The sequence below is a fragment of the Neophocaena asiaeorientalis genome, unplaced genomic scaffold, assembly GCF_003031525.2.
Source record: "Neophocaena asiaeorientalis asiaeorientalis breed wild unplaced genomic scaffold, Neophocaena_asiaeorientalis_V1.1 scaffold65, whole genome shotgun sequence".
Taxonomy (NCBI): Eukaryota; Metazoa; Chordata; class Mammalia; order Artiodactyla; family Phocoenidae; genus Neophocaena; species Neophocaena asiaeorientalis.
In genome coordinates this window covers 16,709,745-16,723,429 of record NW_020173215.1, presented here as the reverse complement: position 1 = coordinate 16,723,429, position 13,685 = coordinate 16,709,745, and the positions used below count along the sequence as shown (strand labels likewise).

Genomic DNA, 13,685 nt, shown 5'->3' with positions numbered 1-13,685 from the left:
CCTCCCCATCTTCCCCTCCCTGCCCCCTGCCCCTCTTCCCCACCTTCTCCCCCTTTTCTTCTTCCCTCGTCCTATCCTCCTCCTGCTTAGTCTCCTTTTACAGATGAGGAAACTGAGGCTCAGGGAGGGGAAGAGACTGGCCAGGACCACAGAGCTGGTCAGCAGCAGGGCAGGATGGTGGCCCGGTCTTCGAGGCTGACTCAGCCGTGCTGCGATCTGGACTGCCCTGCAGGTTGGGGGGCTGCCACCCAGTGTGAACGGTGCTGGAGGACAGAGACCCAGAAGTGTCCAGGGCTCGGGGGAGGAAGGACCCTCGGCCTCAGAGGAGCAAGGGGAGGGTCAGCTCCGTCTCTGGACTGTTCCCAAGGGCGACCCCAACCAGGGAGACCCCAAAGCCACTGGAGCCAAACCAGCAAGACGGGGAGAAACAACAGGCTCAGATCTGGCAGCTGCGTTTTGCAGGAAATGAGTCTGGTGACAACTTACTGGTCGTTTCGCTCATTGCCAGGCCCTCGAGGGTGCCAATGAGTAATCCCAGCACCGAGGGTTATTAAACCCATTTCACAGCTGAGGACTCAGGTAAGAGGGGGAGAGAGGCACCACAACCCCTCCCAGTGACCGCACGGTGTGCTTGCCGCCCACCCAACCTCGGCTCAAGCCCCCGCCTGCTCCCACCCTGGGTGTCAGCCGCCCCCCGCTCCGGCCCTGGGTGTCCCGTGCAGCCACTCCATCTGGAGGCTGGAGCCCCCTCCCAGTGGAGTGCCTGGCACATGACAGCTCTGGATCATGCTTGCGGAGGGAAGGGGTGGATGAGTGCTGGGGGAAGCGTGGGGATTGGGCACAGCCTGGGGTCAGAGCCCCACTCCTCAGCTGTGTGGCCCTGGGAAAATCACTTAACCTCTCTGAGCCTGGGTTTCCTCATCTGTAAAATGGGTGGGTGGAGCAGAGAGGAGGATGGGGGTGGAAGAGGCTCCTTGGGTTGTGAGCGGTCGGCTGTCTCCCTCTGGGATCAAGGTGACTCAGAACCAGGCTGTGGGTCCAGACAAGGCCCCTCCCCACCCCAGGACCCGTCGCAGGCACAGCCACAACCCTCCAAGGCCCTGCTGGGAAGCTGCGCCCCCCCACCAGGCCCCGCCCTCACGCCCGGTTAGCCCAGGGAGGCCAGGTGACCTTGCCTTTTGAACTTGTAGAGGATGAAAGCTCCCACCGCGAACAGCCCTATGAGGACGACTGCCACCGCCCAGTAGCCGCCACCTCCTCCCAGGCTTGGAGAATCTGTGAGCAAAGCAGCCTGTGAGTGGTCAGTGTGGGCACCGGCCAGCCTCCTGGCACCCAGGACCCCCACTGAGTAAATCCCGGCCCTGGTCCTTCCTCCTGGAAAGTGGACAGAACTCCTCCGTCCGCATTGATGCTGGCGTGCACACATGGCTGCACAGAGCAGAACACAGCTCCTCAGCTCCTGCAGAGATCGTTGCCCAAAGTGGGGAGGACAGTCCACGGTGGGGGGCGGGGACAGAGCCACCTGAGACTCTAAATGACATAAGTTAAAGCAAGAGCTCCGTGCTGTGTCTGCGGAGAGCACCGTGAGGCCCTTGGTGTGACGGGGTTTTAACCGGAGGCAACCACCCGTCCAGGAGGAGCCTGTGTGCGGGCGGCAGAGGGGGGTCCCTCTGCCCCCAGCGTCCACAGTGATGGGTGTCATCTGAGGGGCCTGGACACACGCCCACCCCACCCTACGGAGGTGAGCTCAGGCCAGGCGTCTCACCTGTGTCCACGTCCCTCATGGCCACCAGCACCCGGACGCCACCACGCAGGAGGAAGCTGATTTTCTGTGCATTCAGCACCTGCTGGATGGCCACGAGCCTCTGCAATAACAGAGCGGGGAGTGAGGGGGTCCTCGGGGATCCAGCAGAGGAAGCGGGAGAGCTGGGCAGATGTCCGCCCGGACCCTCCAGAGCCATGGGGCTAGGGGAGGGCCACTCAGCCTCTCTGGGCCTCAGTCGCCTCCTCTGTAAAATGGGAATACTAGCCACCGATGAACTCTCACCAAGAACCTACAATGGGACACAGGGTGACCCAAATGTGGCCCTGCCCTCACAGAGCTCTAGTTTTAGTCAGGACCATGGAGTGTGCTAAAGTTGGGGAGACCCAGGGATGCTCCAGGGGGCCCCCAACCCCAGAAGTAATCAGGGGAGGCCTCTTGGAGGTGGAAGACCAGGAAGAAGACAAGACAGGGACAGGAGAGGTGACCCAGGCAGGCGAGCGAGCCCACACCTGAGGCAGAGAAATCCCAGGAGGTGATGTTGCCGGATCATGGTGGGGGGGAGGGGGCAGCTGGCCTCTGGGGCGCCCAGCTGGCTTGGCAGTTCAGGAGGGGGGAGTTTTCCTGGTGTTCAGAAGGGAACCACTCAGCCCACGTGGGTGTCAGGTGTCACCCTCTGCACAGGTGGGTGCAGATGTGTTGGGGGAGGGGTCCGTCTCAGGGATGGGGTCCCCGTGGCTCTGCTCCCTGGGCCTCGAGGGGATATACCCTGGGGACTCTGCTGGCTGCTTCCCTGAGCGGCGTTTCAGCACCCGGGACTCCACGAGGCCTGTTCCCTGCTCACGGAACGAGGGTCCTGAGTCGGGAACTGTGCAAACGACAGGCCAACAGCCCCAGACCTGAAGGGTCCGGGAAGACACCTGGTTCTGCCCCTTGACCTGATGGCCTGGAGGGGTCGCTGCACCTTTCCGTTCTCAGGTCAACGCGAGGATTCCTAGGAGCGTGGTCCGCACGCAGAAAGGCAAGGCTGCTGTCAGTGGCCGTGGCGCGCGGCTAAGTTTGCTCGCTGACTTCGGGCACGTGGCAGACTCTGAGCGCTCAGGACGATGGGGGTGGGGTCCCCCCATCTCTCACCTCCTTCCCTTCCAGCCCTCACTCGGAAGCGCCCCGGGTGGGTGCAGCCCCCGAGCCCCGTGCTGGCACCCGGGACCCCCGCAGCCTTCCCCTCTGCCCTCAGCTCCTCGTCTGAGAAGTGGGTCGATGCCTCTCAACCCGCCACTGACCCACCTCCAGAGACACCGCATCAGCAGGGGCTGGGGGTTTGGCCGGGGGCCCCCAGGTGCAGACGCGGACGCCCTTTGGGACGGGCTGTGGGTCAGGTCCACCAGGAGGCCACCCGGGAGCGGCTCGAGCACAGTTTGGCAGCCAGAGTGACAGTGGGGCTCCACACCCGCGCTGTGCTTCCTGGCGGGGGCCTCACTGAGCCTCACTTCCCTCGTCTGTAAAATGGGACGCTGCCACCCGCCCACAGGGGTCCTGCTGGTCTTGCTGTATCCGTGCCTCCATGCAGGTCGCTCTTTCCAGACCATCTGCGTGAGCACCTGTCTTCTCGATTAGCTCAGAGCTTGGCTGCGGTTCTGATCCATCTTTTCTTGAGATAACATTTACTTTCTTCAAGTGTACAATTCAGTGTTTTTTATAGCATGTTCACAGTCATGCCCACCACCACTATCTAATCCCAGAACATCTTCTTCCTCCCAAAGGAAACCCCTAAAACCGTGAGCAGTCACTCCCCAGCCCCCAGCTCCCAGCCCCCAGCCACCAGCAATGCTCTGTCTCTGTGGATTCACCTATTCTGGGCATTTCGTATAAGTGGAATCACACAATCTGTGGCTTTTTTGTGACCATCTTCTTTCACTTTACATCATGTCTCCAGTGTTCATCCAAGTTGCAGCCTGGATCAGAATCTCATCCCTTTTGATGGCTGAATAATATTCCACCATGTGGATGGCCCCCCTCCTGCTCATCCACTCATCTGTGGAGAACATTTGGGTTGTTTCCACTTTGGGGCTGTGCGTGTGGACATACATTTTCAGTTCTCTTTGGCACACTCCCGGGGGTGGTGCTGCTGCCTCATTCGGTAACTCCGTGTTTAACTGTTTAAGGAACCACCAGACTGCTTCCGCGGTGGCTGCACCATTTTCCACTCCCCCCAGCAGTGAATGAGGGGTCAGTTTCTCCGTCTCCTCGTCCGCACTCATTGCTGTCTGCTTGGTACGGAATTACAGCTGCCCTAGAGGGCGTGAAGTTCTTCCCATTCATCTTTTTCCTTTTTTGCTGGGGACCATTTTTAAAGTCTTTATTGAATTTGTTACAATGCTGCTTCTGTTTTATGTTTTGGCTTTTTGGCCGTGAGGCATGTGGGATCTTAACTCCCCGACCAGAAATCAAACCCCCAACCCCTGCATTGGAAGGTGAAGTCTTAACCGCTGGACCACGAGGGAAGTCCCCCGCCACATTCATCTTTTGATTCCCCGTCCTAGTTGGATGTTCTGAAACTGTCGCCCAGGATCCCCTGGTCGGTGCTCACCCCTCGCAGTGAGGCTGGGGCGGTGTGACCAGCTCTAGCCAATGAAATGGGAGTGAAAGTGGAGCGTCCCCCTGAGGGGTGGTCCTGCCCAATGCCCTGGTCCCCCCCACTCCCCCTCCATTGTGACCTTAGGGTAGCCACAAGGGGGAGGAGGGACAGTGATTGGTGAGAGATAAGCCTATACGCGATGATGAGAGGCTGAGGTCCCCGTGCTTGCCGGGAATCACCACCAAACCCTCGGCGGCGTGGGGAGGACCCGGCCCAGTGGCCACAGGAGATACCTTGTCACTTGTGAGGCTCCTCTTCCTCGTGGGCCTGGGAGGGGGCAGAAGCACGTGCAGGTCGGCCAAGGTGGGCAGCCCCGGCTTTACAACGGTCACCAGCAGCTCCTCGGGGATGCTGGTCTCCTGCAGGGACACAGACGGCCACTCTGATCCACCGGCCTCCTCTGTCCCCTGCCACACTCCAGGGGCCCAGGAATACCCTCTCTCCCTGAGTGGCCTGAGTCTTGGCCATTCCTGACCCCTGTACACCTGGAGTCGTGGCCCCATCAGCTTATGGCACTGCCTTCTACCTACTGCAGCCCAGCACTCCTGGCCCCCCAGCCTGTGGCCACCACCCCGGCCTCCGCTCAGCCAGGCCTGCCCCCTTCAGCTCATTCCTCCCACCGTGCCCAGGTGAGCAGGCCCCTCCCTGGCTATTGTCCTCCCAAGTGTCAGGGCTCCTGGCCATGCAACTCCCTCAACCCACAAAGCTCTGTCTCCTGAAAGTCCCACTCCATGCATGTTCATCTGGCAAACTCCTATTCATCCTTCAACACCCAGGACAATATTACCCGAATTATTAATGGGCCAAAGGGAGGCATGGCCAGGGTGGGCCAGTCTGTGACAGCCTTGGCTGACTCTAGAGGGCTGGGTTTTCTCCCACTGGGGGCCCAAGGGCCTCGAGTGCCCTGTGCCCACCCTGATGCACTGCCTTTGCTTTCTGTGAGCTCCCTGAGGGCAGCCATCATACTGACTCATCTCTCTGTCTCCAGTATCCAGCCCAGAAGAGAAACGTAGTGAGTAAATGAAAATCCCTTTAAAGAGATCCTGTTGTAGGACAGCAACTGTGTCTTGTGCAAACAGCTGGTGCTCACTAGATGTGCATGGAAGATGCAGTCCTGTCCCTCCTCTGCAAGGTGACAGTCTGGCTGCATGTCCCCCAGGGCCAGGTAAGAGGACCCTACATGGCTTCCAAGCACCACTGTCAGCCGATGTGAAGGACAGAGCATCAGGACTGCAGGGCAGCCCGCCTGCCCTCTCCTGGGGGCTCCACAGCCCCCGCTTCTCTGGGGCACCCACAACCCAGAGGTGGGCGGGTGGTTTTGCCAGTGGTGGGCTGGGGGCACCTTGGAGAGGAGTCGGGACACCACGAGGCCAATGTCCTCCCTCCACTCGGGGGTGTTGGGGTTGTGAGCGTCCAGGTCCTTGGAAAACTGCAGAGGCATGACCTGAAATTGATCTGGAAAGAGGCAGAGATGGGAGAGTGGGTCAGTACTGGGCACCCGCCCCCGCTTCCTCTGAGGACGGTGGCCACACCCCCCGGATGGTCCAGGGCTGGCCCTGGGTGTGGATCCTGCGGCCCACTTTCAGAAAACAAGATTCTTCCCAGTGTGTGTGCCAGCAACTGTCCCGGGCAGGGCCCACTACACCGGCTGCCATTTAATAATAATAATAACAACGACAAAGATGACAATGACGAGGACAGCAGTGCTGCCCTGGAGGGAGGGCCAAGCCTGCTGTGTGATTTGCCCCATCAACTCACAAGGACATACACACCCTACGACGTTGACTTCTCGTCCCCCAGGGATCCATGGACTTTGACTGGGCTGGTTCCCCCACCAGAGTAAGAGTCCCTGGAGAGCAGAGTCCCCACCTTCTCTGTCTCTCACATTTCTCAGGGTCTGCAACTCAGAAACCTATTCTAGAGCCACAAGCCCCCGCTTGTGGTAAAAAAAAAAAAAGACCCGGCGCCAGGAGTCTCAGAGTGAACTGCAACCTCTCCGCTTACCTCCCGAGCCTTGGCTTCTTGATTTGTAAAATGGGAGGGGGTTTTGCAGGGACTAGGAGCTCAAGGGACAAGGGCCTTGTGAATTGCGAGCATGCAGTGCAGGTGGAGATGACTTTCAAGGCTCTGGGCTCAGGGCCTGCTGCCCACATGCTTGTGAATGAAGGAATGGCTGAGGGCAGTCCCCTAAGTATTTAACTGATGGCTGCTGTCCACAGGAGAGGCTGTTCTTAAAGCAAAAGGAGGGCTTATCAGTGTGGTGATGAGGGCAACAGGGTGCTGGGGTGCGGGGGTCTCTTCCATTCTTAGGACTAATTTTCTATCGTCAATGTCTCCTGGGGGGCTCAGAGCCCCCAGTGAGCCAATAAATGGGACACGGATTCAGAGCGGGACTCTCAACAAAAGTGATACAATCACGTGATGATCCTCAGATAACGGGGGTTGAGGACAGGCACCCGGTGGGCAAGCAGACCCGGAGCCCGACCCCAGCTCTGTTGCTGCTGGGTGACCTTGTCAAGTCCCTCAGCCGCGTCCTCATTTGTGCCATGTGGAACCTGTGAATGCCATGGACATAGGAGTTGTCGGTATTTATTTTACAGATGGGGAAATGGAGGCCAGCAAGGCTGGGGGCGTCAGAGCTGCGTTTGCTGGCCCCTCTGCCCCGCTGGGCCCTGCCTGGGATGACCAGGACATCGGTGGCATATACACTGCCTGCCCCCGACCCTGAGCTCCTGAAAAGAGGAGCTGTGCTGCCTGTTCCGGGGGACGGGAGGGGGGGAACTCACCCAGCACGCGGACCACCTTGGAGTCCTGCAGCACGGAGGTCCCGCAGGCAGCCTGCACCGTCACGCGCACGTCCCCTGTGTCCCCAAACCGCGTTGTCACAGAGTTCTCCAGGGACAGCAGGGGCTGCGGGCACGAGCGGGGGTCAGGGCTGGGCTGGAGAGCTGGCCCCGGTGTGCGGCCGGGGCTGCACTGACAGTGCTCACTGAGAACCCCCGGGGGGTATGGAGAGGGCCCCCCAGAGACGCCCGGTCCTGAGCTCCCCACCACAGACACCGTCTCCCAGTGCCCCTTCCCTCCAGAGGCTCCGAGCCCCCCTCCGTGGATGGTGTCGAAGGCGCATGGTGGCTGCTAGGCAGGGCCTCCACCCTGATCCCTTTCACCTTCTCACCCCCTCCATGCTCAGCTGGGCTATGGGACCTTCATCCTTGGACCCCAGCGGCCAGCTCAGGACCCACCCTGTGGGGTGGGCACACACATCCGATTGGGCCTCACTATTGCCTCGGACCTTGTAGACGGGGAGGCAGAGGCCTGGGGAGGTGTAGCAACCGGCCCCAAGAGCTCGGCTGCAGGGGGCTGAGTCGCCATTCGAACCCGGAGCCCTAGCCCCTTCCTCGACCCCCGCCATGCCAGGGAAACACAGTCTGGAGCCCAGGGCCCCTCCTGGTCTGGGACCTCAGCCGTTGTTTGGGGCTTTCTGCTTGGCGGTGAAGGGCTGCCGCTTGCTGAATAAATGAAGGATCCCCCTTTGGGTCTTGAGACACCCCCCAGCCTAAGGGTGGGCAGCTTCACCTGCAGAGGCCCTCAGGGTCTCCTACCAGGCATCTGCCCTTGGCTCCCCACTGCCCACAGGATACAACCCACAGCCCTGGGTGAGGCTTCTGAGGTTGGGTCCAGCCCCAGGGACCCCCTCCTCCATGAAGCCTTCCCTGACTACTCCCATGCTATAACTAGAAATGGCCTGATCTCTTCTGGAACTTTCAGATGCGTCACCTGTCTCCTCCCTGTGACACCTGTCACACACTAACTTAGGTCACCTACTATGTTCCCACATCTTTCCCTAGGAAAAGGCAGGGTCTGACCCGATTCATCTCCCATCCACCACACTCAGACATGGCCGGACCCCGAACAGATGCTCAGGGTGAAGGAAGAGTCGGTGTGTGCTTTCCTCACCTCCATGGTGTCACACACTGTGTCCTGCCCAATATGGAGGGTGGGGCCTGCCCCACTCTCCACCCCAGATGGGAGCCTGTGGGAAGGAAGGGCTGCCAGGGGCCTGGGGCCAGCATACCTGCAGGCTGTGACCAATCCACCAGTAGAAGATGGTGAGGTTGGGGTTCAAGGGCAGCAGCACAGCTGTGAGGGTCACCTCCTGGTTGATGCCAATGATAGGAACCACTTCGAGGTAGAGTGCCTGCAGGGGGGCTGCAGGGGCCAGAAAAAGGTTAGGGTTAGAGGGCATCAGGGCACTGGCCATGGCACAGGCTGCTATCAGTCACTATCACAATCAACCTCATCACCACCATCACCACCACCATCACCACCATCACCATCACCAGCATCGCCACCACCATCACCATCACCACCATCATCACCACCACCACCATCACCACCACCATCCTCACCATCACCACCACCATCACCATCACCATCACCAGCATCACCACCACCATCACCATCACCACCATCACCACCACCATCACCACCACCATCACCATCACCACCACTACCATCATAATCACCATCACCATTACCACTATCCCCACTGCTGCACAGACCACCATGGGTGTGGACTCGAGCCCAGCCTGCCTGCCTCCCTGCCCTTGGGCTCCCCGTGCTTCCCCAAGAACCAGGTCTCTGTCACAGGGAGAGACACTTGGCCTCAAAGGGACGATGGACTTACAGTTGACCTGGACAAACAGCACGGCTTCGTCGTGTCCCGCCATGTTCTCCGCCCTGACGGACACGCGGTAGACGCCAGGGTTCTCATAGCGGTGCCGGATGGGCTCCCCGGTCAACGTGAGGTTCATGTACATGGCCTTGAAGCCGTCCCCCAGGTCCACCTGGTACTTGGTGGTCAGGACATCGCCCTGCAGGAAGCACCACAGGGCCACTTAGGAGTGGGTGCAAAGCTGGGGGCCAGCGATGGGGCATTCACTCATTCATTCAATCGTTCATTCCCTCACTCCTTTCCTCAAAGTGAGTGGCCTGGGGACCCCAGGGAACCAGATCTGTTCTGCCCTTGGGGCTCCCAGCCCGGAGGGCTGGGCTGAGAGCTGTAGGAGGTGGGTGGAAGCAGGGGCCAGGGCCGGGTTTGCATTAGAAAGATCACGCAGCTGCAGAGAGGGAGAGGGGTCAGGGCTCACGGGCGAGGGCAGGGAGGCAGTGCAGGGGTGGGGGTAGGGGCCAGGGAGGCCCACCGAGGCCTCAGCCAGGAGCCGGGAGGGCGGGAAGGGGCCTAGCACACTGCTGGACAGTTTCAGTAACATGTCTAGGAAGACATGTGTGTGTAGGCAGACCCTTAGTCTCCCAGGAAATTAAGAAAACATTATTTTTCCCTCTCTGACGCTGCGATTCCTGCATTTTTCTTTGATCTCATTCTACGCGGTGCCAGGAGTGATGCTGGTATGCACGGCTCTGTGCAGGAAGGGGCTCCCGCCCACTGCTGCCTCTTCCGGGCGTTTCCCCCCCACACAAGCTGCCCAGTCATCCGTATACTCCCCGCCACAAGCCTCGTCCTTCCAATAACCAGATTTTCCTCATAGAGGCGTGGGGAGGAAATTGAGTGAAGGGAACAATAACTTTTTCAACTTTCTGGCAAGAAGTTCTCATATTGAGTCTCATGTTCTCCCTCCCTCCCCCCACCCCACATCGTCCCTTCCTGTCACCCCTCCCCCTGCTGCAGGAACACCCAGAAAACCATTTCCTAGTGATCAAGAACGAAGAAGATCATCACTGTTTAGCAATCCTCTTATCTTACACCTGCCAAACCTTAAAACTCGATAGAACACTTTTAAGTAAATTATGTTCATCTAACTTTCTTCACAAATATGGTGTAATAGGTTGAAGAGTGTCCACCCCTGCCCCCGCTCCAATTCAATCCACTCAAAACCTCAGAATGTACCTTATTTGGAAATAGGGTGTTACAGATGTAATTAGTTAAGATGAGGTCACACCGGATTACAACAGGACCTAAATCCAATGACTGGGGTCTTTATAAGAAAAAGGAAGGGGATTTGAGACACAGGGGAAGCTATGTGAAGACAGGAGGAAATGCGGCCACAGCCCAGGGATGCCTGGAGCCCCCAGAAGCTGCAGAGACAAGGAAAGATCCTCCAGAGGGAGCCCAGCCCTGCTGACACTTTGATTTTGGACTTCTAGCCCCCAAAACTGTGAGAGGAGAAATGTGTGTTGTTTCAAGCCACCCAGTTTGTGGCCACTGTTGTGATGGCCTCAAGGACCTTATACAAGTACGTTCTATTATCCCCATTTTACAGGTTGGAAGACTGAGGCTCTGTGAGCCCAGAACCTGCAGGCTGGCCCACGGGCCGGTGCTCTCTCCGTTTAAGGGCAGTCTCATGGGGGCCGGGTGTCTCAAGTCCGATTTGTTCCGAGAGGGAGGGGTTTCCTGTATTGCATCCTGGGAGAGGAAGGTGCTTCTGGCTGAGTCGGGACCTGCGGCTTTGATGGGCAGGTGCCACCCCCTCCTGGGGACCCTGAGTCCTGCCTGCAAGCAACTAAGACAGGTGCAAGTTTAACTATTGACACATTTCCTTGTTTAAAACACCTCGTCATAAGCAGGAAAGTAATACAGTATCAACGTAGGACAAGGAGAGAATACAAAAGGCAACGCGAAGGAGCGAGAAAGGAAAAACGGTGACGTCACTGCAACACTCGCCACCCACGCCGTGGTGTTTCCAGGCAGATGTGTGTGTGTTTATCACTGAGTGCTTCAAAAACACTCAGGTGCTTTATGCTGAGCCACTGCCAACTCACATGTAACTGTAACGGATAACACGGAGAGCCCCAGGTCCCTGGTACCCAGCTCCCCCTGTGCTAACATCCCGCAAAACATCACTATCACAAATAGGGAATCCACTGGGGTCCCTCCTGCCGCCCTGTCACAGTCGCACCCGCCCTTCCATCACACCCCTGACTCCATGGGATTAGAACCTGTTCTCCATTTCTATAATTTTGTCATTTTGAGGCTGTTCTCTAAATGAAATCAGAAAGCATGGAGTCACTGGGATTAGCTTTCGCATTCAGTATAGCTCTCCGGAGATTCCCCCAGCTTGTGGTGTGTAGTCTGCTCCTTTTTATTTCGGGGTCCCACCCACGGGATGGACGTGCCACCACGTGTTATCCGCTTTTCCATCCAGGACATCTGGTTGTCTGTGGATTCTGACTGTTAGGAATAAAGCTGCTATGAACCTTGATGTATAGGTTTCCCTGTGAATGTAAGTGTTTATTTCTCAGGAGCGTAATATGTTTAGCTTTTAAAGAAACGGCCGACTTTTCCAGAATGGCTGTAGATTTCACGTTCCCACCAGCCATGTAGGAGGGATCCAGTTTCTCTGCATCCTCGCCTGCGCTTGGTGGTGCCACTAGTTTTTAGTTTGGCTGTTCCCGCAGGTGTGCAGTGACACCGCTCTGAGGGTTTGATTTGCATTTCCCTGATGGCTTATGTTGCTGACCATGGTTTCATGTGCTCATTTGCCATCTGTACCTCCTCCTCAGGGAAATGTGTCTCCAGGTCTTTTGCCCACTTTCTGATTGGATTGTTTGTCTTCTTACTGCTGAGTTCTGAGTGTTCTTCATGTGTTCCGGGTACTAGTCCTTGGTGGATGTGGTTTGTAAATATTTCCTTCTGCGGCTGCCTTTTCATCTTCTTAGGGTCTGTCGCAGAGCGAGATGTCGCCTTTTGACGAAGTCCAATTTATCAGACTTCCTTCGTGGATGGGGCTGGTGGTGTCAAATCTGAGAACTCTCTACCTAGCCCTAGGTTCCGGCTGTTTTCCTCTCTTTTTTCTAAAAGGTTTATAGTTTTCCATTTTCCATTGAAGTCTGTGATCCACTTTGAGGTGATTCTGCGTCGGGTGTGAGGTTCATTTTTACCGGCTCTTCATGTGCTGAAGCCCATCCTCCGTCCACTGAGATGCTGCTGTTCCTGGGCCAAAATCAGCCGGGCCTGCTTGTGTGGGTCTGTTTCTGGGTTCTCCAGCAGATTTATTTTCAGTGCTTAAATATTTACAGAACTTGGATCCCCCTAAATCCAGCGCTGTTTCCACACCTGGGTTGGGTGTGTGCGTCTGTGGTTGTGTTACGACGTGAATACGTGAACACGTATGTGTGTGTGTGAGTGTCCGTGTGTGTGAGAACGAGTGTGCCACAGTGTGTGTACCCACCTCAGCCCTGCACCCACTCCTTCCCAAGGCTCCGACGCGGGAGCCAGCGGCGTGCGCTGGACCCTCTCCCCCCAGAGCATCTTTCTGTTGCCCCCTCACCTCCGCCTGCTGCAGTCAAGAGTACCAGCCCGCCCGGTGCGCTGCCAGGCGTATCCTGTCCTGGCTCTGGATGGAGCACTGCAGGTGTGACTTAGCTGCTGGGACTCCAGGCTCTAGGGGGCAGCAGGCAGCCGTTTTTCTCGCAAATCTGTCCTGGAGCTCCGGGAGGCAGCTGGGTCCACTCTGAGGGTCCAGGTGGTCCCAAGCCGGGCAGGGGGCTGCGTCCTCCTCTGCTGTGAACGGAGTCCCCCACCACCCCAGGGCTGCCCGAGGCTGCAGCGTTACTCTCGGGACCAGGCTCAGTCATCACGGGGACGGGGACAGGCGGGAAGGGGAGGCCACCCCAGGATCAGCTCATTTCTGGGGGCCGTGGACCAGGTGCTGTCCACACGGAGCCCCAGGCCTGGACCCAACGGCACTGTTACTGTGTGGCCTCAGGTGAGTGGCTGCCCCTGTCTGAGGCTGGGTATCCCCAGCTACAAAGCCGGCTGATGGGAGCACAGCCCTTAGGCATGGGGAGGGATGACACATGGGTGCCCACGAGTACAGCTCTTTGCTCTGGACCAGAGCCCCCGCTTTCCAACATCAAAGACCTCTGTCAGCATCACCCTGCCCCACCTGGGCACATTCTGAAGGACATCTTCTAAACGAAGCACACACAGTTACAAAGCCGCACTCATTTCACGCTACATATTTGTTAACCGAAGACCCAAATGCACAAGAGAGCCGTGCGCCGGGAGAGGCTGGGAGCCTGGGGTGGGAACAGAGGGTTTTGACGTCCCCTTTGTGCTTTTCTGTCATTTTGAATTTCCTGCACGTTTTTCTAATTTCTGCTTTTGAATGTTCTACAATGAGCATTTGTTACTTCTATAATCAGAAAAATAAGCATGCTGCATATTACTTTAAATAGACTAGAAGGAAATTTAAAAAACTAACAGTGGCTACCTTTGGAGAACAGGATTTTTGGTGATATATTCTTATGTTTTTAATGTGGTTT

The 13,685-nt window shown here is 57.5% G+C and overlaps 1 protein-coding gene across 1 annotated transcript in view; it reads right to left on the bottom strand.

The window, feature by feature from the left end:
* The window catches only part of SORCS2 (sortilin related VPS10 domain containing receptor 2), a 284,413-nt gene that overhangs the window by 3,738 nt on the left and 266,990 nt on the right, over nt 1-13,685 (bottom strand). Inside the window, exons 20-26 of the mRNA XM_024745080.1 lie at nt 9,088-9,274; nt 8,476-8,609; nt 7,187-7,310; nt 5,743-5,855; nt 4,634-4,759; nt 1,766-1,865; nt 1,176-1,275 (exon numbers count right to left, since the gene is read on the bottom strand). Of these exons, the coding sequence (XP_024600848.1) occupies nt 1,176-1,275; nt 1,766-1,865; nt 4,634-4,759; nt 5,743-5,855; nt 7,187-7,310; nt 8,476-8,609; nt 9,088-9,274 (884 nt within the window). The remainder of the gene's footprint in view (nt 1-1,175; nt 1,276-1,765; nt 1,866-4,633; nt 4,760-5,742; nt 5,856-7,186; nt 7,311-8,475; nt 8,610-9,087; nt 9,275-13,685) is intronic.